Here is a 22,671-nt window from a genome sequence, read left to right as displayed (position 1 = left end):
AGAAGATGATTGGCTGCAATCTTCCATCCGTCTAGGACCCATACGCCTCCATGACCCTGGGGTGAGCAGGAGAGATTGTGGGTGACCCCTTGAACCCTGGATACAAACTCTTTGCATAACGGCCTGTGCCTGATTATTATATTTATATACACATTATTTTTCTTTCGATTTGATGAATCTAGCCTTTGCCCAATGTCAGCTGGGAAAAAAAGGTTTTCTTTGTCCTATTTATTTAAAGCATTTAATTTTAACTTAAAATGAAGTATTCCTAGTAAAGCAGGAATTACTTTCAGCATGGGGCCTGTGAGGAAACATTCTGGAAATCAATGTTAACAGAAATAAGTTCTTGTTGCTCTCTCCCTCTCTAAAAGTGCTCCGGGAGTGTTTGTGGACAGCAGTTGTACAGCTGTGATGAGCCATTTCCAAGAGTTCACGGAGCACCACGTTGTTGGTTATCTGTACTTTTAAACTTGTGAGTGAGTTGTTTTTTTGTTTTTTGATTTTTTTGCTGCAGCTTGTTCTCCACACAAAACTTCTACTTTCAAAAACTTGATATTTCAGATTTTGTTGTATTTTTTTGTACATATGATCATTATAAGCTTTCATTTTAATTGGGACATTTTTTATTTGTAGTTATGTTTTGGTATTTTATTTAAAGTTCTATATTTCTTTGGTGATTTTTATTAAAAAAAATGTATTACATTTTCTCTTACTATATTTATATTATACACCAATAAATCCCCAAACTTATATGTGAAACCTCTTTGGCAAAATGCTCCTTAGAGCTGAGCAGAATTATGTTAATAGTCCCTGAGTGACTGCTTTCACATCACAGTTATTTGATTCATTGTCAATACAAGAATACTGGTCAGAGCAGCTTTAATTATTGTCTGTTCAATTCTGCTTCAATATGAAATTGGAATGACTAAGTTGTGTATCCTATAATTATATAATCCCATAACTTGTAAAAAATCTCTGATCTCTGTGTTTGCTCAGAGGCTCTTCATCCTCTGAGCACCTGTTTGCTTCAGGAGACACACATTCACACCTGCCGTCCCCAGCTTCCCAAAGCTATTTGTATCCACTTCATTGCTCTTACATGCACACGTTTCATTCATCAGTCTCTATTCTTAGTCCTGCAATACTTAAGACCAAGCCTGGGTGTTGTCTTTGTTTTCTACTTGTATAAGCTTCAACAGAAGAACATTTTTTAAGTGTACAGGCTGCTATTCTGAAACGACTGTCTGCTTGCCAATTAAAGGTGCATTTGTGTCGAGGCAGAATCCATTTTGAAGGGTGATTGATAACATGTTTTAAAAAGAGCCTTTTAACGTAAGTGTTTTTCAGCTATAATTGAACAATTACACGAAAGCTCTCTGCCAGAAAAAGAAACGAAACTCAGTTACATGTTTCCTGTTTCATCAGCGACACGTTTTTTATTGTGCGTCACCCCCTCTTACCCTGTTTGCACTGCACACAATTGTTGGACTCACAATAACAACAAACTAATTTCATGCTGTGTTTAAGAAACTAATTACGGAAACGTCGGCTGTTCCGGTAAAAGGCAGGGACAACTTCAGCTATTCATAGCCTTCCTCTTCTGAGCTCGCGGCAATGAACTGGCGGTCCCGAGGGGGCTCTGTGCAATCTGAGATAGGTCTAATGCTTCCCACCGCAGCACCGGGACCGTACAGCAAAGACGGGGGAGAAGGCTGACAAGGGGACTGGTGACTTTTCCTCCAAGGTCAAAGCAATTGGTTTTCCCTCAGACAGACTGACGGAGAATGTGAGCCGTTTTTCTCATCTCGTATGTAGTTTGTTGAGGAGATTTGGAACGGCAGTCTGCGTAGCCATTTGTCACAGTTAAGATTAGCTAAAGACCTCATGCGGGGCATTGCCTTTGTGCACCGTCAAGCTACGCTGGCTAAGATTGTGACCAATTCAACAGACAAAATTAAACCTCTTCTCAGTAATGTGCCGTGAACCTCTGACCTCATGTGCCTGATGGGGAACTGCCAATTATAACCATCTATAAATCAAGAGGGTAAACGTTTAAAACCAGAAAGAATTGATTACTAATTAAGGATTGGTCTGAAAAAGCCATGGCACATTTCCTTCCTCAGTGTTAACAGTAAAACAACTGTTTGGAATACCCATTTGTATTTATTGTGGACTAGTTTGGGTAATTAAAAGCCTTGATACGCTGTCGCTTTGTAGATAATAGAAATGTCCTGATTACGTTTTTTGGCCCCTGATCAGTCATTTAATATTGAATATTTATAGAGTCCCGGCTAGATGCCTAATGAAAAAAGAAAAGTATAATTAAATACTTTTCTTTTTTCTTTTTTTTTGCATAAAATAACAAACTCCTTAAACCTTTTTGGCCTTGTCGCTGTCTTGAGGGAATTTCTCTTAAAAGCGTCCAATGTTCGGTTCAGCCTTTGCCTGAGTTACCTGAATGAACTGTCTTCATTTCAGTATTTTATTTTCTGATTTCTACATCTCTTGCGTGGATTACATCAATAATACAAATGGTGTTTCGTCGTGGGTCAGGACTCTGCCCACACACACACACACACACACACACACACACACACACACACACACACACACACACACACACACACACACACACACACAGGGCTCAGCAGAGTGGATCAGACAGCGGAAAGTTAGAGACACCTGCACTTGTTGTGTTGCTCTGCTCGGAAGCGTATTGAGTAAAAACAGTTGTGACAGTTGACATAAAACAAAGGACTGGATCGTTCTCAACATAGTTCAACATAGCCGATACTGATGATCAGTTAAAAATGCCTTGATTAGCCCCAATACCAATCGTTGAGATCCAATCAGGACATCACTTGTAACACTTGCAGAATATCTTTTATTTATGTGGCTTTACAAGACGTCACTATCACTAATGTATGCTCTTTCATAAAGAAGCTTCAGTATAGTACGTACTTCCTTCTACTTGTCCTGCAGCTTCACATGCAGCTTGTGGTAGTCACTGATACTAAAAAGCCTCAAGAACGGCTTTGAATGCTACCTATTCAGCCCACTACCACGTGGACCTGAAAAACCCATGAGTCACTCTTCCCACTTGTCGTGATTTACATAAATCTTTCTTGCTACTTGAATATTGAGTCGGTACAATTACATTGATGTATTATGTTGATTTGCTATTGAATGCTTGACCTTGCGTTTCTTTGACCTTGTGTCTCGATTTCAGAATCAATAGATTAAGAACGTTCAAGACCTAAAAGACCGAAGCGGAGGCTACAATTCTGTTTTGGTTTCGCTGAATCACAGCGGTTGTGACTCTATTGTCTCTGATCATCATGGACATTCAACACTACAATACACGACGTGTCTTCCAAAAGCCAGTTTTTGTTTAGAAACGCACTGCGAGATGCCGGTAAATATGCAACACTTGCAGTCAAAGATGCTGCCTGTGGATCAAAATACCATTTGCGTTTTCTTGCGAGAGATTTGCATGTTACAAGGATGCAACTACAAATTTCGGAGGTTGTGACAGTGTGAATCACTGCTCCCAGTAGAACAACCTCCTTAGAACCATATCAATGTATAACCTATTAGAAACATATAACAAGATTTTAGATTGGAGCCCAATTTGGAAATTACATTTGGACGCATGAAGTGGTTATTTTTATAGGTCTTTAATGTGGGAGCTCTTATTTCTAATCGCATTAAAATTCTAAGATAAACAACAACTGTTATGAAGGCTCAATTGACAACCATGTGGAATAATATTGTCAGTAAATGTCGGCGAAACGAATGGGGGGTTTAAAATGTAAATTACTTGATTAGTCTGTCAGGCTGTCAGCATCTGAATAGTGTCTCATTCTTCTGCTGTAAAGGCCTGTTCCCTGTGCAGTGTGATGCAACAACCTGATACGAATCTTATTGAACGACCTTATTGACCAGATGTGCTCTTTCACCATACAATTGTAGCAACCAAATTTTAAATAAATTAAATGGTTTCATAAAATTTGCACAAGCCCGTGGGAAAAGTTCGACTTCCGCAGGCCAGTGAACAATTTCTATGTACAGGAGTTGTTAGAACCTTGTGACTATTGTCACACCACTTGTGTGTTTATTCAGTAGGTTTGCCATCATAATGCATAGCATCAGAACAGCAGATTTATATACATCCGAAGCTTGTAGACAACTCCAATCTAGCTTCTGGAACATTTCGGCCATGTTTTGCTTTTGCATTTGACAGATCGGACTTTGTTTGTCTTTGTTGGAAGTCGGAACACAAGTTGCTCTCACGGCTTTTTTTGCCCATCGGTCCACACATGTGAGACGCGGCATCCAACGCTGTGTGATCTGAAGCCAAACACAATCACTCCCACCTTTTTTCCCTTTCTGCTGCTGGGCAGCAATAGTGTTCCTCCAAGAACCAATGTTTAATGGCCATTATTTTAATTCAGCGGCAAGAAACGGACACCAAGAGTGATATTCACACTTATTGTTGGGGGAAATAAGCAGCTGAGCTTTGTATGTATTGAATGATCATTTATTTTTAGTAATTGTTTGATTTTTCCGTCGGAATCCCGAGCTCAGTGTGGACACGGGAAAACAATTATCATATTTTAACCATCTGTGTCTTTTGTGTGTGTTTCTTTGCAGAATGCCAAGGCCTTCTCCTCCTCAGACAGCCTAGCGAAGGTCCAGGAGGTAGCAAGCTGGCTTTTGGAAATGAACCAGGATCTGCTGTCGGGGGGCAGCAGCAGCAGGCGGAGTCGGGGGCCGGGGGGTCCGGCAGTGCGAGGTAACGCCTCCTCCACGGCCCGGGCACCCCAGCAGGCAGCAGAGGAGGGTGATGAGGATGAGCACATGAACCGGGTAGTAGAGGAGGAAGAGCAGCTGCAGCAAAGGGTACGGCCAGACATTCAACAGAGATACTGTCGTCACATGGAAGAATTTAAAACATAAACCTATAGGTCTAAATTGGAGTCTTGCGTTGTAAGTTGAGGTGTGAAGATGCATGGGTCAAATCATGTCATGTAATTGTGGGAATTTTCTTGCACTGTGGAGAAAAGTAGAAATGCAACAGATTTAATTTCGTATCAGACCTTTCTTTTGAGGTATTGTTTTTTTTTTTGTCTGGCACTTCACAGCCTGAGGCGTCGCAGGTTGATGGTGAGAGAGAACAGCCATGGGTGCCAAGTGAATCAGGAGCCAGCAACGGCCCTCGGGGAGAGGAGGAAGGGGAAGAAGACGAGGAGGGCCCTCCGAACGAAGTGAACGGAGGAGAGAAAGGAGCCCGGTGGATGTGGGGGGCAGAGCAGAGGCGACTACGAGGCCAGCCGCTGGGCGAGGAGGACGAGGAGGAGGAGGAAGAGGAAGAGAACAACAACAGCAGCAGTCACCAAGAGGAAGAGGAGGCAGAGGAGAGGACAGAGGGAGGGGAGGAGCAGGGGAGGGAGGAAGAGGAGAGGGAAGAGGGCGAGGAGGAAGAGGAGGAGGATGAGGACGAGGAAGAGATGGACCAAGACAGTGATGATTTTGAACATTCTGCGGAGAGTGGGAGGGAGGAGGAAGAGGAGGAGGAGGGAGAACGGGGGGAAGGGCTGCGGTCTCCCTCTCTCAGGAACAATGTGTCGGCCCCCAATAACAACCTGGACTCGGGTTGTACACACCAAAGCTCTTCCAATAAGAAGGTAAGCACAGCTGTTATTTGTTTAACAGATTTCTTTGCAAGCACTTCACCTTCCCGTCTGTTGTGTTTTAGAGACATACCTCAAAATGTGGGCAAATGAAACAAAGCAAACTGGATACCAATAGGCTTGAGTGAGAGAATGTGTCATTTGGATGAGATTACTCTTTAGGATACTTCTGCAGCAGTTGAAGTAGTTTCTCACAGGCAGTGTTTGGTTATCATCACATCATGGGTGATGCTGCACAGAAAGAACGCGGTTCATTTTTGAATCAGCAGCTCCCTCTTTTGGCACGTGTGTGTTACTGCACTGTATCAGGCATCGACCAACTATTTACAGCAGGAGGATTAGGATGTTGGAACCACATTAAATATTTGAATATGCACATACAGAGGGATGACACATGTGGTTTGAAAAGGACAAATTGAATGCGACATTCCTTCCTAATCGTATCTGCTAAGTGAATGTTTGCAGAACTAAACTTAAGGCAAGGTTTGTTCATGTTGGGACTCCCTCACCTGAAGTCACCTAAAATATGATGAATGCACATACACGTTACAAATCAGTATAATGTTAGTGTTTTATCTTCTTCTGAAACATTTTAACCCTGATAGGACTGGTCTCTTTCAGGTGTTGAGGGTTTATTAAATGGTTTAATTCGTTTCCAAATGATGTGATTCATATGCTGTGATCTTTACAGTCACAATATTTCCACCTAACTGAACACCTTCTGATTATGAAATTATGGATATTGTTGAGCAGAACTCCCCACTACCATCATTATCAGACGACATAAAATGAGTATATCTTTTGGAAGAATAGTGTCTTATTTACACTTTAAAGCTTCCTGATTAAGTTTGCTTTTCCAAATGTGTTGTTCCTCAATGGCTTGTATTAGATTTGGACAAATCTGTAGCTTTGTGTCGTCTTCTCTCACGCTGAAGACGTTTCACACAAACTACATGTTGCGTGTGGCTGTGATGTTACTGTCTGCATCTCTAGCTTAAACATTTCTAAAGGGAAAGATGACGTATAGCAAATCACACAGCTATCATCAATACCAAAACACATCGAGGAGTAGCCTGAATGGATGCTGAATTGCAGCATTTATCACCAGCGTCGGTAAAGAAGCAGCTGTGAGCGGTCGCAACATTTGGGGATTTAGATTAACGACGGGGAATTTACAAGTGGGGCAGTCTTGTTTTACCACCTCAATCACGGACTGTATTCCAGGACCTTTTTGCTATGCGCTTTGTGATCGAGGAGTGACAGCACAATTTGTAATATTAATAGCATACCCAAGCTCCTTGTTAAATACTTCATTCATGTGTAGAACGCACAGAAGCCTGTTTTAGGACACGTTAAAACCCCAAGCACGTTCATACCTCGCTGATTGATTGCTGAAATCACGAGTGACAAGTATGGAGGAGCGCTTGATGTTCAAAAGACAAGTGTAACAGATTGTCAGATCTTTCCTCGGTAACAGAACTAATGTGCTCACTTAATGTTCTCTGATGTAGCACAACGCTGGTGTCTGGCTTCAGGGAGGACTTGAATGTGTGTGTGTGTTGGTCTAAATCCACATTATAGATTAATTTTCAAGGCAGATCATTTTTATCAGGTGAAATGTTAAAAATACATACATGAAGAGCGTTTCATGCCTTTTTATATCGTTCTCCCTACATGGAGGACACCAGACATGATACACCCATCTCAACAGACAGTAACGACTCAAGCTGTGACAGATTTGTCATCGGCAGCGTCGTCGTGACAAGTACAACGCACTCCCAACACTCTTCTGACGGCAGGAAGCCGCCCAGCAAGGACGTTATTGCAGTCTCTTAACTGACGCAGTTGCTTCCTGTATTCATGTCATACCTGTGGTCTCGATATAGAGGGATGTTATGTTCGTGTGTGTGTCTGAGCCTTTGATGGAGATATTGTCCTTGCTTATATTGGCCTAAATATAGCGGTTAGTCTGAATTTGCTCCTGTGTGCCTCTCACCATCCGAGACAGCTGTTGGATCGGTTTTTCAGGCACTGCAGTGGGCCCAGCTGGCTTTGATGTTGAACGTACACATTTTGTTCAGCTGTGAGACTTGTATGCTCGGAATTCGGAGCGGTGCAGAAAGAGTAGATTGACATTCTTCGACGGTTCGAGTGAGATTCAGCTGACATGTTTACACTCACCGCGTTCGAGGCGTAATATGCGGTTGGCATTTATCGACGGTTCAAGTGAGATTCAGCTGACATTCGCAATCATCGTGTTTTAGGCGTGATATACAGCCGTATATAATAGCTTCTATTATTCTGGGAATGTTCTGTTTTTCTAGCCCTTAAACCATGGGATGTTGTGACACATTTCTAAATATAAAAAAAGTAAAGTACTGGTAAAAGTCTCTTTGAAAACATCAGTACTTTTACTTTTAGATTTCTAAACTAAAGTGTGTACAAATTACATATGACTTAAGAGACTAATTCTAGAGTGCTTTTCAAACCTGCGGGACCAAATGTAAAAACAGAAAATGGATGTAATAGATAAAACCCAAATAATGAAATTAAGCTGATATGGATCAAAAAGGTTCGAGGTAGAGATGTATAGGTGAACCAATAGAGTGCTGGACAGAATAAAGAGACACAGTCAAAAGAGCACATTCAGCCTTTCTGAAGTAGTAATGTAATTGATAATTTATTCCAAAAGCTTCAGGTCTATAGCTGCAAATGTACGGTTTCCTTTAGAGTGGAGTCGAGAGACAGCTTGGAATGCAACTAAATATTATTTTCATTAATCTGACGATTATTTCTTTAATTGTCTGATCTATAAAGTTTGAGAAAATGTTGAAGTAGGTAATGTTCAGCATTTAAAATAGACATATCATGCTCATTTCCAGGTTCAAGTGTGTATTTTGGGTTTGTACTAGAACATGTTTGCATGCTTTAATGTTCAAATTACATCTTATTTTCACAAACGGTATATCTGAGTAACCCTCTGTTTGAAATGCTCTGTTTTAACTCATTTCAACCGAATTGCATTGCTAGGCAACAGCTTAGGTCCATGCTTTCTTCCTGCCAGCCGATGCCATTCACATGCACTGCAACTGGAAATAAACTCGGCCACATTTAGCTTTAGCCTTTTAGCTGCTGGTTAATTGATCAGCCCATTATTTCACCTCTATATTAAAACTATTTATACTTTTCAAAACCACGGTTACGAAGTGCTTGACAGTAGTAGTAGTAGTAGTAGTAGTAGTAGTAGTAGTAGTAGTGGTAGTAGTAGTAGTGGTGGTGGTAGTAGAAGATGGATTACCTTCATATATATGTTACACTTAAAGGTCCTCTGTATGTACCCACAGAACACACGTATACATGCAGTCTTGCAAATTTTGATATGTGCATTTTGACAGCTGCACTATTCGTGTGCCAAACCAGGGGCAACAGGGTTGAAGTGGAGGATCAGTACCCATGCTTGGACCAGAAATGTGCCAGTCCATGTGGGGGTTAGGTGACATCCACATGCACTGGAAGTGTGGCAGTGTGCAAACAAAAAGAGCTCCGTGTCTAAAGGAGCAGCAGCACTATAAAAACTTCTATATGACTTAAATAATATGATGTCTCTGTTGAGGACAGACTGTGTTCCCAAGATCCAGGTGCTGGAGGCTCAGGTCACCAGAATGATAGGCTCCAACCCCTCTTCTTACTCGCTGCTCTTGTCTTTTGACCTTGTGCCAGCGGGGTGATACACAGGGGCTCATCATTTATTTTTAAATTCTTTAAGAGCTTCATGAATCAATATTCAAGCCGTGCATTAAAGGCCCCGTGGTTCCACTGTGCAAAGATATCCTGGAGTTGAGTCAAAACTTTAGATTTACATTTCCGAACACATGCCTTTCTATTCGAGGGCTCTAAAAGGGGGCATGTATCGCATGGCGTTTTCATCATGTTGAATGGCAGAATATACGGTGTTGGGTAGCTGACTGAAGCAGGTGTTGATATCTGCATAGCGTGTCGTATACATTAGCCCCTGGGAAAGCCGATCGTTTGACAGTAGCAGGTGGGAAAAATGTTGAAGGTTGTTTAAGGTAAGCGTTAAAGGTTATAACGTGCTCTTCGACAAAGTGGATTAAATGTTGAGCGAGAATTGTTAATATCACTTCACTAATGGAAAGTACTCCTTAAAGGATTACGTTGCGGATTTTCTACCCGCTTTGCACGTTTGCAATGTCGATGGGGTGTGCATTCAGTAATATTTTAAGAGAATTTGCAGTATTCAAATCGCCACATACTTTGATTTAATGTTCAGTGGAGAAAATGTTGTATAGAGTAGCAAATGTATAGGACATTAAAACAGAAGCTCTGTGAGAACCCCCGGCAATTGTAAATATACAGTTATATATATATATATACCATTTTATTCTCCAGAATCTGTTGCTTGTCCATCTTAGAATTAATTTTAACATATTACTCATGACTAATGGTGAAGGCATTATGTGATCTTACAGGATCAGATGTCTCACAATGATTCATCAGAGGCCTTTGATGGCAAATGGATCCGCCGGGCTATGATGAGGCAAAGAAAGGATGCCTGAGTGCATTGACGGCATGTTGCATTAACATCAACATCGCCCGAATAAATCACTAAATTATCTTGATTTAAAAGAAGATAGAAATGCATTTATATTTGCGAGGTGGGTGTCTGATATTTTGAGTACTCAAAAACAAATTAGTGAACCTTTTCAGCCTCTCACTTCAGCCATTATTCAACGTGAAGTAAATGTTTCCATTTCAATCCACTCCGTTTGTGTCATCCGTAGTTGGATGTCCAGATGTCCTTCTCTCCGAAGCTGTTACTTTGTGAATATTGATGAAAAGACATTCAAAGAGAGAGGTCAGCCGCCCATTCAAGTGCGTATCACTTAATGGCTTTGGGGACACAGTGACTTCTATGAGGTTGAAATAGTATTTCTCACTTCTTCCCATACCCAACCATAGGCACATAAAGCTTCGTGGCATTGAGTAATATGCCTCTGAACCGTTGTAATACAGAAATACCTACCTCTACTGTAGGATGTTTAATATGTCAAGTTTAATTTATTACAGTTTCAGGTAGGAATGAGCAGTAACCTGTCAGCTTAATCATTTTTTACTGAAGCAAACTTTGGGCAATTTTAGGTGCAGTCTTTCTTTCCACGCATTACAGTTCATTGTCACTAAATGTTATTTCCAAAGGAAAAAGGCAGCCTGCTTTTTGTAGGTGGCGTCTCCCACACACTGGCCTTGTCACATAGGCAGGAATGAGCCACAAAGAACCAGTGTTCTCATCCTCCCACATGAAAGCAACTAGTTGAGTCATTACCAATATATGTTGACGACGAATCGTCTTCACTGAAACTCTCATCATATACTGATTCTGCGTCGGAGCGGTCGTTGCCCAGCGGTTGGTCCTTGCCTGTCGTCTTTTCTTACTCAAAACTAAGGCGATGATTATTTATCACAATTCATCATCTGACTGGGTGAACAAGTCTGTTTTTTTTATATTATCCAGACATTAAATCACAAATAACTTGACATATTTCTATTGATGTAGACATAGCAAAGATGTAAGATTGTAGGTGGCATACCATTTTCATATTAATCATTCCGACCTTTAATAATTTTTTTATACATGAACCCATTATGTGCGTATATGCCCCGACCAAGAAGAAGTCTTTAGTGCAGCAAAAGGATGTAATCCCTGACTGGCTTCCCATTTTCTCCCACTTGTGTTTCATTGGGTCGTCCAATCCTGCTGTAGAGAGCCTCTAATTGTCTTCTGTGCTGCATGAGATGGGATTTAATCCCACTGTGCTAATTGATGTCATTTGAGCTTTATATAATTGCCATGGTTAGACTTTTTTCCCCCCAAACAATACTTAAAAATTAGCGAGGATCTGCATGTGTGGTAAAAGCGAGAGCTGTTCTGGTGTGTGTGTGTGTGTGTGTGTGTGTGTGTGTGTGTGTGTGTGTGTGTGTGTGTGTGTGTGTGTGTGTGTGTGTGTGTGTGTGTGTGTGTGTGTGTGTGTGTGTGTGTGTGTGTGTGTGTGTGTGTGTGTGTGTGTGTGTGTGTGTGTGTGTGTGTGTGTGTGTGTGTGTGTGTGTGTGTGTGTGTGTGTGTGTGTGTGTGTGTGTGTGTGTGTGTGTGTGCCCACCACTCCTAAAAGCTCAGCATGTTTTTCGTCTGCAGCCTTTTCTGCTTTAGAAGGTAACAACAAAGAAACGTAGCCCAAAAGGATTTGCCCTTTCATAGTAGCATACAGTTACATTATATCTGCAGGTTGTCTGTGCAGTGAATCTGTCGTCTGCAATGACGATCCTGTTTGGAGAGCGGCGCCTGGTTATTTGCTTGTTAAGGAACTGATGTTTAGTTCAGATCGGCTTTATTGCATCATGCATCTCTGATTTGCATTCACAGATGGGATGTTTTTCAGAAAAAAACAGTTATAAAAACCTGCTTTTCACAGAATATTATTGTATTGGAAGCTTTTGCACCCGCAGCATAGTTGTTCCAGTCTTTGACACCAGAGGGAGGCAGTGGTCTGGGAGTCATGTCCATACAGTAATCCATGACCCAGGGGTTGTGGGAGCTTGTTAAAGCTGTACTCGGACCGCGCCACAGGTTTTACCCAGTAATGACCTGTAGCCTGTCTTGGATGGACTTTGTCCAGCAGTGCGTGAAAGCAAGTGATCGTTCGTGTGTTGTCTTTCTCTGATAGCGCCCGCGGTGCTTGGCAGAGGTTGTAGCTTCCTCGCTGAGACAGTGTGGGAGTGATTGCAGTTTTTTGTGCCAGAAACCTTCACTTTACACGTATCGGCTATGTGGATATCTCAATGTGAGAAAACACACCTGACTGCATGTTTGGGTGGCTCGCTGCACCATCCATTCCAGATTGCAGCGTTACAGATTGCATGGTATTCATCCTTGCTTAAATTAAATCGGGGCACAGTCTCTGCTGTAGTTGTCACTTTAATCTGAAATGCTTTGTTTTTGTCAATTTTTCAACGGATTTAGTGATTTGTTGCTTGAGGAAAAAAAAAAAAGTGCTGATTTGATCTGCAGCATTAGTTAGCATGATAGCAAAGTTTTAGATTTTTCATTGTTAATAACTTTACTAAGCAGGTAAGGACTACAGTGTCCCCCTCTTGCAGGATCTATATCTGCAGCCGTACCCCGTCATCGGAATTGCGTTGAAAAGCTGGGAATGATTTGTAGATGTACTGAGTTACTAGAAGCCAAACATGCTTGACCTCTGGCACTCTAGGGATTGCAAACTCAATGACAAGGCAGTAATACTGGGACACACAGAAAGCAGACAATTTTGCAGTAGACTTGTAACATTGTGACCACAGAAAGGTTTTGCTAAATTATTAGTGGTTTTACTCCTAATATTGCTCCTTTATGATTGAGTAGTCCTGATTTCTATAAAGCCCAATGGAGCAGGACATTTCTATCTACCATTCGTAGCTTCATACTCCAGATCTTCAAAGATTCTTGCACAACACAGTCCTGGAATACGATTGCCTGGCTTGCTATTTAACGAGTGACTTTGGGCTGATCATGTTGTAGCAGACTGGAACAGTGTGTCTGTCACACAGCTTTATGCCCTAAGATTAGTCTGAAAGCTCAAGTAACCAGGGGCAGAGACAAGCAGCCATTCTCGGATGCCTCGTTGGTCATTTCGCTCTGCATGTAGACTATTGTCAAGCATGGTTTGTAACATTAAAGGTAAAATTGAATTATCATGTTAGCCAATTTCAAAGTAATTGAAATCCTAAAAGCATCCCTCGAGGCTGATTCTTTTTTTTCGTAGGTCTCTTTGGAAATAAATTGATATCTGTGTTCATCAGAGTAAATTAGAAAGAAAAAACTACAACTCTCTATTCACCCTCTCGGAAGACGTGGCCTGTCAGGCCCTGACATGCCAAGCTGAACCTAAAGACCTCGTGCCCGCGAAGGCCAGCTGATCAAACAAATTGCGTCCTCTGAAGTAGGTGGTAAAAAGTTGCGCAAGTGAATGCACTGTAAATATTGCAGCCGATGATAAACTCACTGCTGATATGCATGTACTGTAGGCTGTGTTCTATTCTGCTCTCATGGTAAGATTGCAATCATGTGTGCAATCATCCATCTATCTATAAGAATACATTTTGTTTATAGTGCCCTTTTCATCTGAAGATCTCAAAGCAGCTAAAAGCAGTTTTGTTGAAAATAAAAAAAAGGTAAAGGCATTCCACAGGTGTGGGTCAGCAGCACAGAAGGCCTTTCTCCCATGGTCTTAAGTCTGGTTCTGGGTAGGTGGAGGAGGTTTGAGTGAGTGGAGCGGAGGGAGCGTGTTGTGTTTTGAGCTTTGAGAAGTTTTTTGAGGTAAGGGGTGCATGTCCATGCATACATTGGTGTGTGATCCTTATCCTCCATCCTGGTTGAGCCAGTGGAGTGAGCGGAGGATGTGGGTGATGTGCTCATGTTTGTGCATTCTATCTATCCATCTATATCTATCTATCTAAATAGACATTCAACATATATAATAGCAAAACGCTGTTCTCTAGAAGTCAGATCAGAAATAGGTCGCACATAAAAACAAAAACACAACACAAAGTGACCAAATGACTGAAAATGAAAAATAAATCACCTTTTCACCACCATGAACCGATTGCTTAGCCAGGGAACTCCCTCACAGGCAGCCTCCACTGTTTGGCCAACACACTCAATTGGCTGAACAGCTGCCGATAAGGCGCCAACTTGCTCCAATTGTGCTGAACATACTGTAAAAACTATGGGCTTTGGCCCGCCACTAACACTCAATGGCGTCCAGCGGCCTGGTGTGTCAGGACCCTCAGTCTACTCTGTTAGATGTCCTGGCTCTGTAATCCTCCTCAAACAATGGTGGATGTGAGAATAGAGGAGAGGTTAAGCCCCGTAGGTCTGTCTGTTACCATGTGTTCAGGCATTTAAATGCACACAGAAGGCTGTCTCTTGCCACTTGCTTCATCTGTAGATTTATACATATTAATCAGATTGTCAGCTGTTTTCTGCCACGTACTGATTTTCTGTGGGAATCGGCTTAAACTGCACTTGTAACTTATCTCACCTCCCTTTACTTCACCAGTGCTTCTTCGTTTAATGAGGTTTAAATAAAAAAACAACAACATCCTGCTGCCGCTTCTCTCTTTTATAGCTGCATGGGAACACATTTTAATAGACTTTAAAAGTCCATCCCTCTTGATACTTGGTCAAGTGAGTCCTTGTTTAAGTGCATGTGTCACATACTAACATTGAACTACTCTGTGATCGTCTCCTGAAATATCCTCAGCCCGTTTGCTGACATAGACAGACTCACCGACATTCCTGAACACCGTGGTTCATGGAGGAGTCAGAGAAGGTTACCGTTTAACAAATCCTGCCTTCAACACTTGAAAAGCGTTGAAAAGGGCGATTCAGACGAGGATATGGTAATCTGCTATTTTGTCGTATGCTGACAGTTTTCATTGCGTTAAATTAACTGGCCCCAGTGATGATGTAGTCCACTAAGTTGGGAGGACCTGAGGGGGGTCAGAGAATGACCACAATGAGGAAGCTCCCCGGACACGTGGGCTGCGTCAGACGACTGCTGGTACGCATTCCACCACCGAGGGGTCATGAGAGCAGATTCCACGGTGCCTGTCTGAGGGGGAGAGGCTGAGTTGGTCCATCCTCTTTTCAGGCCCCGACGGCAGCTGCTCCGCCTGGCCTGGGCGCAACGGTGACCTCACACCCCAGAGATATTTTAAAGGGTGCCAGTCAGCAGGGAGATGAGCTCTGACTAGGTAGGTGCAGAGGCTCAGGGATCGCAGCATTGAGACGTCTGCCCGGTGGTTCTTCGGTCCAAGGAAGGTAGCACATTCATGTGAGAAAAGTTATCTGCTTTGCGACAAAAGTCGGCCAGGTTTGGGAGCTCCTTCTGGGATATGATCCAGTAGACGGCCTGTTTTGCAATGCTGAGGCATTGCCCTATACCCCGTTTCTCGTCTGGTGCCCGGAGAAAGATGCCAAATGTTGCCTTTGGGAAAGGGAAGACTTCGAACCAGCAGCACGACAAGGCGGACCCCAAGGATGTTGCCAAGGAACCATTACCCCCTCAGAAAGTACTCAAGATATTTAGCATCAACATCATTGCTCAGAGTTTGCCTTTCTGTCGCAGACGGGTGAGTATTGTACGTGTCTGTCAAGTCATACTGTACGTGTTTGTGCCCGAGCATGCCAAAGGTCATCCCTCGCCCCCGTTTCACTTAGGTTGTTGTTGCTGCTTCGTGTAACGGCTACGTGGCTGCTTTCATTTCTGTTCTATATTCATCTTTTTCAGTTGTACTTAATCTACAAATCAGTCAAATTAGTGTAAAGTCACACGCCGACAAAACCAATGAGCAGAATATCTTCCTTATAATGATGACTTTGATGACACGTTTCAACTTGACTGAATAGATTTTACATTGCTGGTATTGGTGAGAACTGATGAAGACACTTGTGAGGATGGAAGATGGATGGATGGATTTGTCCTTTTGTCAGGTGTATTTCAGTCGTTTCCGTACGTCCACAGATACACAATTTCACTTGCCACGGCTCCACCCATGGCAGAGGACAGACGCCAACATATAACCTTAAAAAGGCCGTCGCCATGAACCTATTTTTAGGTTAAGTTTTTGGATTAAGATTTTTATTAAAAGTGCATGCATAAATTGGAGATTGGAAATTGGGAAAATAAAATATAGTCTTCTGTTGCAGTTAATGGTGTTATTACAAAAACTGATTTCTTTTTGTTAAATAATTAATCTTATTGAGTCAGATTAATTCATAATTTGGTTTATTATAAATGGGTTCAGAGGAGTTTTATTTGGGCGGTATCTTTGCATCATAATTTGCGATTCCTATTTGTGTTAGAACGAGTCGAGGGTAAAACGTTAATGCCCTCCCACTTTGATCTTAGTCATTTCTTCCTCTTTGACAGCAAATGAGGTTGCCTATTAAGTCTCCTTTACACTTCTGCTGAATTAATTTTGCTTGGAAATTAATACGATTAAACTCCCATGTCAAGTAAGATGCTTGCCAGACAAAACCACGGAGCGTTTGAAAGACATAAACCCTCTAAATGTCTCTAATCTCTTCAGGTTTTCTCAGTCACGCTCTAACGTTCGAAACAGAGATTAAAGTCAGTCAGGACACACTCAGATTTTTCAACCGTCACATTTTAATTGACACAATAAAATGATGATTGAAGAAATGTACATGATTTATTAAAAAAATAATAAAAAAAGGTCCCCCCCACAATTGGTTTATTAAAATGTATAAAGTGGGAAATAATTATTTTACCTATTTTTTATATTGTATTTCTGGCTCCTGATCAACAGGATTTTACTAGGTACTTCAAATGTGTTTAAATGAACTTGTCAGTATTTAAATTAAATGTTAAGTTTAGTGAAAGGGACACCTCGGAATTACTGTGGTGTTGACGGTATTTCTTAAATGGCAAGAGAGGTAGAAAGATAGGAATTTATTTAAAAAAAAAAAATCATCCTCCAGTCTGTCAGAAAATATTTGAGGAATTGGGTTTGTGAAGAGAGAGGAAATATCACACTAAAATAGAGATACGGGTAGTTGTCACATAACAGTTGACTGTTTCCATCCTTGGCATTCCCTCAGATCAAAGCTAGCCATTGTGTTGACCGGCTTATTCAGTCAAAGGGTCTGTCATGCTGATTTTGTTTGGGTTAGTGCAGTTTATGTTGAAGTTTGAATGGTAGTTTCAATGTATTAGATAATACAGCTATGGGCTAAATAATATCCAATCAAATCTGTGTTGCAAAGCAGCATTGATAGTTAACTTATTATGCATCATCCCTGATTACATCTCTACGTACAGCCTGTATAATTTCATATGTTAAAGTCACACCTTTTAGTGTCTTCTCTTCCAAGATTGGTCCGGTCTTTGATTTGAGAACAAATTCCTGCCGTAATAAGGACATTCCCATCAGCCTCAGCTGTGCTTCAGCCGAGCCTCTATGTCTGCAGACTCTAATGTCATGTTAATGTACGTCGGGGACAAAATGTACTTTTTGGTTAACCCACCAAGGAGGCTGGTAAGATTAAAAAGACTAGACAGTCTGGTATTACCCAAAAAATAATAAATTACTTTTTAGAATTTTATCTTGGTACCCTGAAAATGTCCCCACTGTGGGACTAATGCACAAGATGCATATTTTTTTAAGCAGAATATGTCAGTTACAGAGGAATTGAAGGAAAAATAATTGGTATAATAGTAATATTTTTTTATTCTGTATTTGTACGTTTAGTTTTCTTCAGAAAGTTCCTCCTCAAAACTTTTTTTTCCTCCTCCTCTCTATGAAGTCTGGCCTTCTGATGGAGAAACGAATCATGTCGCCGAGGTTGTCACGCTCAAAAATATTTAACCACCTTTTTACAGGCACAACAATAGCGAGGGGGAATATCTTTGTACGGAGTAGGCCACGGTGGAGCCTATGGCGTAAGCAAAGTCACAGTGACAGAGACACAGAGATGCCAGAGGCAGACGGGCCGGATGGCTGGTAAAAGCTTTTTACATTTCTGACAGCTAGCACCAGGATTTGTCCCGGTATTCCAGATGGCCCGTATACCACTGAGTTGATGTGAATGCAAACCAGCAGCTTTCTTCAGCACATCAAACACTATAAAAAAAAACCCCGCCAGAGCAGTGGGTGGTCTCCATAATTTACTTGCCAATGACTAAATTGACTCACATTTGGCGACTGCTGAGTGATCGTTTTGGACCCTGGGCGAAAACGATGACAGCTAAGACATGGACTGGTTTTTCATACACTGAATTAGGTTTTAAAAGATGAGTTCCACATCTGTCACGTCTGGTAACAAACTTTACATATAGCATTATTGAGAACAGCGGTGAAGAGATTGGTCTCCAGCAGGATAATCATTGGGTTTGCCTGTTAAATGAGAACGTGGGGAAAGCACACTTGGGTTTATGACTTTTTGGTGTAAAACTGCCATCTGTATGCCAGTGGGTTAGACTGAGGAATCTGTGTTTGTGCTGAGAAGTGGTTTAACTTTTGATTCTTGGATTGTTCTTGTTTAAAAAAAAGGCAAGCACATCAGAAAGCTCTATGCTGATGGCTGATGAAAAGTCACTTGAGCTTTACGGTTGTAAGTCTGTTTCGCAGGATGGACTAAATGGAGGGCTCCACAAGGCCAGACCATGGGGTCATGGCTCCATGCAAAGCAGGAAGCTATAGGCTCTGCTGTGCATTTGTCAGCTGTCTCCAGTGAATGGCATAGCTGGGATTTCCCAGCGTCTCTGCGGTACGGTTCAACCTTAATTGTCCTTCTGAAGACGTAAGAAGGAGGAAGGAACTAGTCTGTAAAATACATACTTTGAATACTTGAACTTGGGGTTATGTTGTTTCTTGTATCTATAAAGTGAGATCTACAGCAGCTTTAGAACTTCTACCACTGTACAGACAAAAATGGTTCCAGGTTGTGGCTAAATGTCCAATTTAAAATGTCACCATGAGGAGCCACGTCGTATTTCCGGGAGCCAAACTGGGCATCCAGCTGTTGCAGTAGGGATAGCGATCAAGATATAGAACGTCAACAGCAGGACATCTAAGTTGCGGTATTGCTTTTCTCACCCACCACACCCTGCACTGCAGGCCTGTTGAGTAAGGTGATCTGGACCTGCCCATAGCAGCTATGTCTGCATTAACAACTATCAGCAGGATGCATTTGCTGGCGTAGCAGGTGTTGTGGGCAACTTTCTTTTATGGAGTTTCAATTTGAGCCTCTGGGTTTGCTGTGGCGACGCGTTGATTGCTGCCACACAGCTGCTGTGTCTTTTGTGGGGTGTTTTTTTTCCTTCTGTTTATGTATTGTTTGCTTCATTTCTTGGCCTCTTTTAGTCTATCAGTTAAAGACGATGGGCTGTTGGTGTCCTGGTGGCCCACTGGTCTTAGACGGATCCACCTTGGAGCTCCTAGTTTTTACTGTCCTGTGGTTCATTAAGACAGTATGCCATTTTGAAAAGTCGTTAACTGATAACTGTTTTCAGCTCATGCGTTTGTTAATCAGAACGTTTTTTTATGCATTACTTTATTAGGAGTCATGCTGTCATAATGATATCAAGAAACCATCCGTCACTATTTCAATGTGTCCTTTTGTTTTTTTAACGCCACCTATATTTGAGAACATATGCCTGGGTACACTGAGGACATTCGTATTCACTTTCAATTCGACTTGTCTTTCCCGGTCCGTTGCATGACAACCACGGTGACATGATACAGCTCCTGATCCCGCGACTACCGAGTCAGATGATCTTTTTCCGGCTCATGTGTTGTTCGTCTTTACTATTCGTATTTCAAAACCAACTGTTTTCCATCAACAACTCCTTGAAATCACCTCGGCTAATTCAGTATTTGGATTGAGTTAATTTAAGCATCGTTATCATCCCTCTATAGTCTTATTTCCTTCTCTTTTTGTTTCATTTTTTTGTTGTTTTTGGAAACATGCAACCTGTTGATACAACCGGTTTCTGTTGCACATTTTGAACTAAATTGAGTACGGAGAAATTAATAGCTGGAGAGGAATTTCCCAAGCAGCACACATTTTAGATGCAATGGGGAAACGGCAAATCCTCTGTGCTTTAAATGAAAAATAGCCACAGCAGGAACCACCTCAGTAAAACTAGACTTGTGCAACGAGGGCCTGATTTAAAAATACTAAAAGTCTCTTAACATCAGCAATCCAGATTTTTATCTGCTCTTTATTAAGCACCATTAAACGTAAGCGAATAAATCTCCTCGGCATCTCAGTAACAGTGCATTTATTTTAAACTTCTCTGTGCTACATAAAGCTTCCTTCTCCTACCTGACTCCCTCGTTATTCATTCGCAGATAGCGCTTCACATTAGATAAACTTTCTGCCCTGGAGGAGCAGCTGCCTTCGCTGATGTCGCTCTCTGATGTAGATAGGTGTTAAAAAGAAGTGAGCCCCCCCCCCCCCGACTATATTCTTCTACATGACAAACACCATCACTCAAGTCTTTTAATCATTTTTCTCCTGTTTTGGGAGAGCCAAATATAGAGAATTGGGTATGACAGCACAAGAATCTAATTCATCTTTTGAAGTGTCCTTTTTTTTTTTGGTTCTTCTGTTACTGATGCAATATATTGAAACACATTGGAGTAAAATTGGCATAAAGTTGAATGAGATATTCTTTGCTTTGTTTAGTCTTTGACTATGTATGTTTGGAATTTCCCATTTTTGTCTTCGAAAAACGAGAAGATAATGGTTGATTGCTTGTTTCTCTAGCAAGTAAGTCAAGAAGAGAGACTAACTATCACGGAAGTGTGGTGTTAATTAATAGTTTGTTGGTATAGAATAGAGGTTAAGTATACATTTTAGATGAGTGGAAATTGCTTTTAAGATGCATTGCGATGTGTATGATTCTGCATGGATGCAGAACATAATCAGGAGTTTGGTTTAAGTTCAGCCCGTTTCAATGTCGTTACTAACCTGCTCGTTTCGGCCCTCTGATCTGCGTTTCACCGAGGGTGGGGCTTTGCACACATACACACTGTGGGTTCGCAGAGCTGAAATATGGCACTCAAACACTCTCTTAGCTGCTCTCTTGTCAACAATGTTGGGATGAAAAATCCAGCATGCAGGCTGAAATTCAACCGTGGTCTTCTGTCGGTAGATGCAGACTTTAAACAAAGTAAGAGCAGAAGAGCTATGAAAAAGGAGGCCCAATGTAAAATGCCATAGGCATTCAGGAAGTGCCCTCTTCCTTACTTTTTTAGTGCTTTTGAAAGGGCTTTCCAAATAAAAAGGGAGTTCAGAGTTATCTGAGTGTTTTTATGAATTAATGAATCATGCACCTGTGCGTTTCAGTCGTTGACAGGTGACTCATAATCATATTATGAAACCAATGAAGTAAGTTGATGACTCGATTGACGGAAAATTAATCCGCATCTATTTATGATAGTAAATTAAGTAATTTTTCAAGTAAAAATGCCCACCATTTTCTTGTTGCAGCAGCTCAGGTAGAGGATTTGTTTTTGCTTTTATTTTTCTGACGTGACAGCAAACTGAATATCTTTGGGTTTTGTTGGGCAGAAAAACAAGACACTTGAAGACATCACATTGCCGTTAAAGAAATTGTCATTGTGAGAAATGGTGTATCTTTCAACGACTGCAGTAGTTTAGAGACTGAATCTATATTGATCGGAGGGCAGCTCTGGTACGTTCATGTTTTAGGTCATTAAACCTCCTTTGCTCGCAACAAAGATGTTCTCCCAGCCTTCGAGTCCTTCTTCGAAATAAGGACCACACCATAGTACACTGCAGGAGGTTGGATTCCATTGCCCTTGGGCTCCAAATAACACAGAGGGGAGGAAGGCATCTGCCATTGGCTATTCTGAGAAGCGGTCCCATTCCAGGCAGCACACAGATCCAGTCAGCTAGCTATCCAGCTCCCAGATCAGCCAAACAGTTTTGTTTACCCTCCGATTTAAATCGAGATTCATATCCGTGGCACCCAAAAAAGTCATTCATTTGTTGGAAAATGTCCTCTCCTTTAGTTGAAATCTATCACGCTTGGCCTTCATATATTTGTTTGTGAAAATGGGATGCTTCCCCCCCCCCAAATATGTTCTTTTCTGAATGTCTGAATATAGCTTTTATATAGTCACTGGTCGACAATGTCAAAAACGACGATGTCAAATCAGTCCTGTACTGCGATCTATGAACTTTAAGCCTGATCTAGATAGCTCTCGACTTCATACCGGGGTTGCATAGTGTTATACTGTTGTTGTGCTTTACATGCAGGGCATACTGGGTAGAAATGTGCTCCCGCCTGCCACGGGGCTGCCTGAAGGCATTGACATTTCCCACGCTGTTTGATACTCTAGGCGCTGA

General features: G+C 41.6%; 1 protein-coding gene across 2 annotated transcripts in view; it reads left to right on the top strand.

Annotated features, from left to right (window-relative positions):
- fbxw7 (F-box and WD repeat domain containing 7) overlaps positions 1 to 22,671 on the top strand; it is a 102,196-nt gene that overhangs the window by 27,589 nt on the left and 51,936 nt on the right. For both annotated transcript variants that reach the window (XM_084005855.1, XM_084005854.1), the window contains 2 exons: positions 4,654 to 4,902; positions 5,145 to 5,687. In XM_084005855.1, the coding sequence (XP_083861981.1) occupies positions 4,723 to 4,902; positions 5,145 to 5,687 (723 nt within the window). In that variant the 5' untranslated portion in view covers positions 4,654 to 4,722. The remainder of the gene's footprint in view (positions 1 to 4,653; positions 4,903 to 5,144; positions 5,688 to 22,671) is intronic.

The sequence above is a fragment of the Eutrigla gurnardus genome (genome assembly GCF_963514095.1).
Source record: "Eutrigla gurnardus genome assembly, chromosome: 3".
Lineage (NCBI taxonomy): Eukaryota > Metazoa > Chordata > Actinopteri > Perciformes > Triglidae > Eutrigla > Eutrigla gurnardus.
This window is presented reverse-complemented; position numbering and strand designations above follow the sequence as displayed.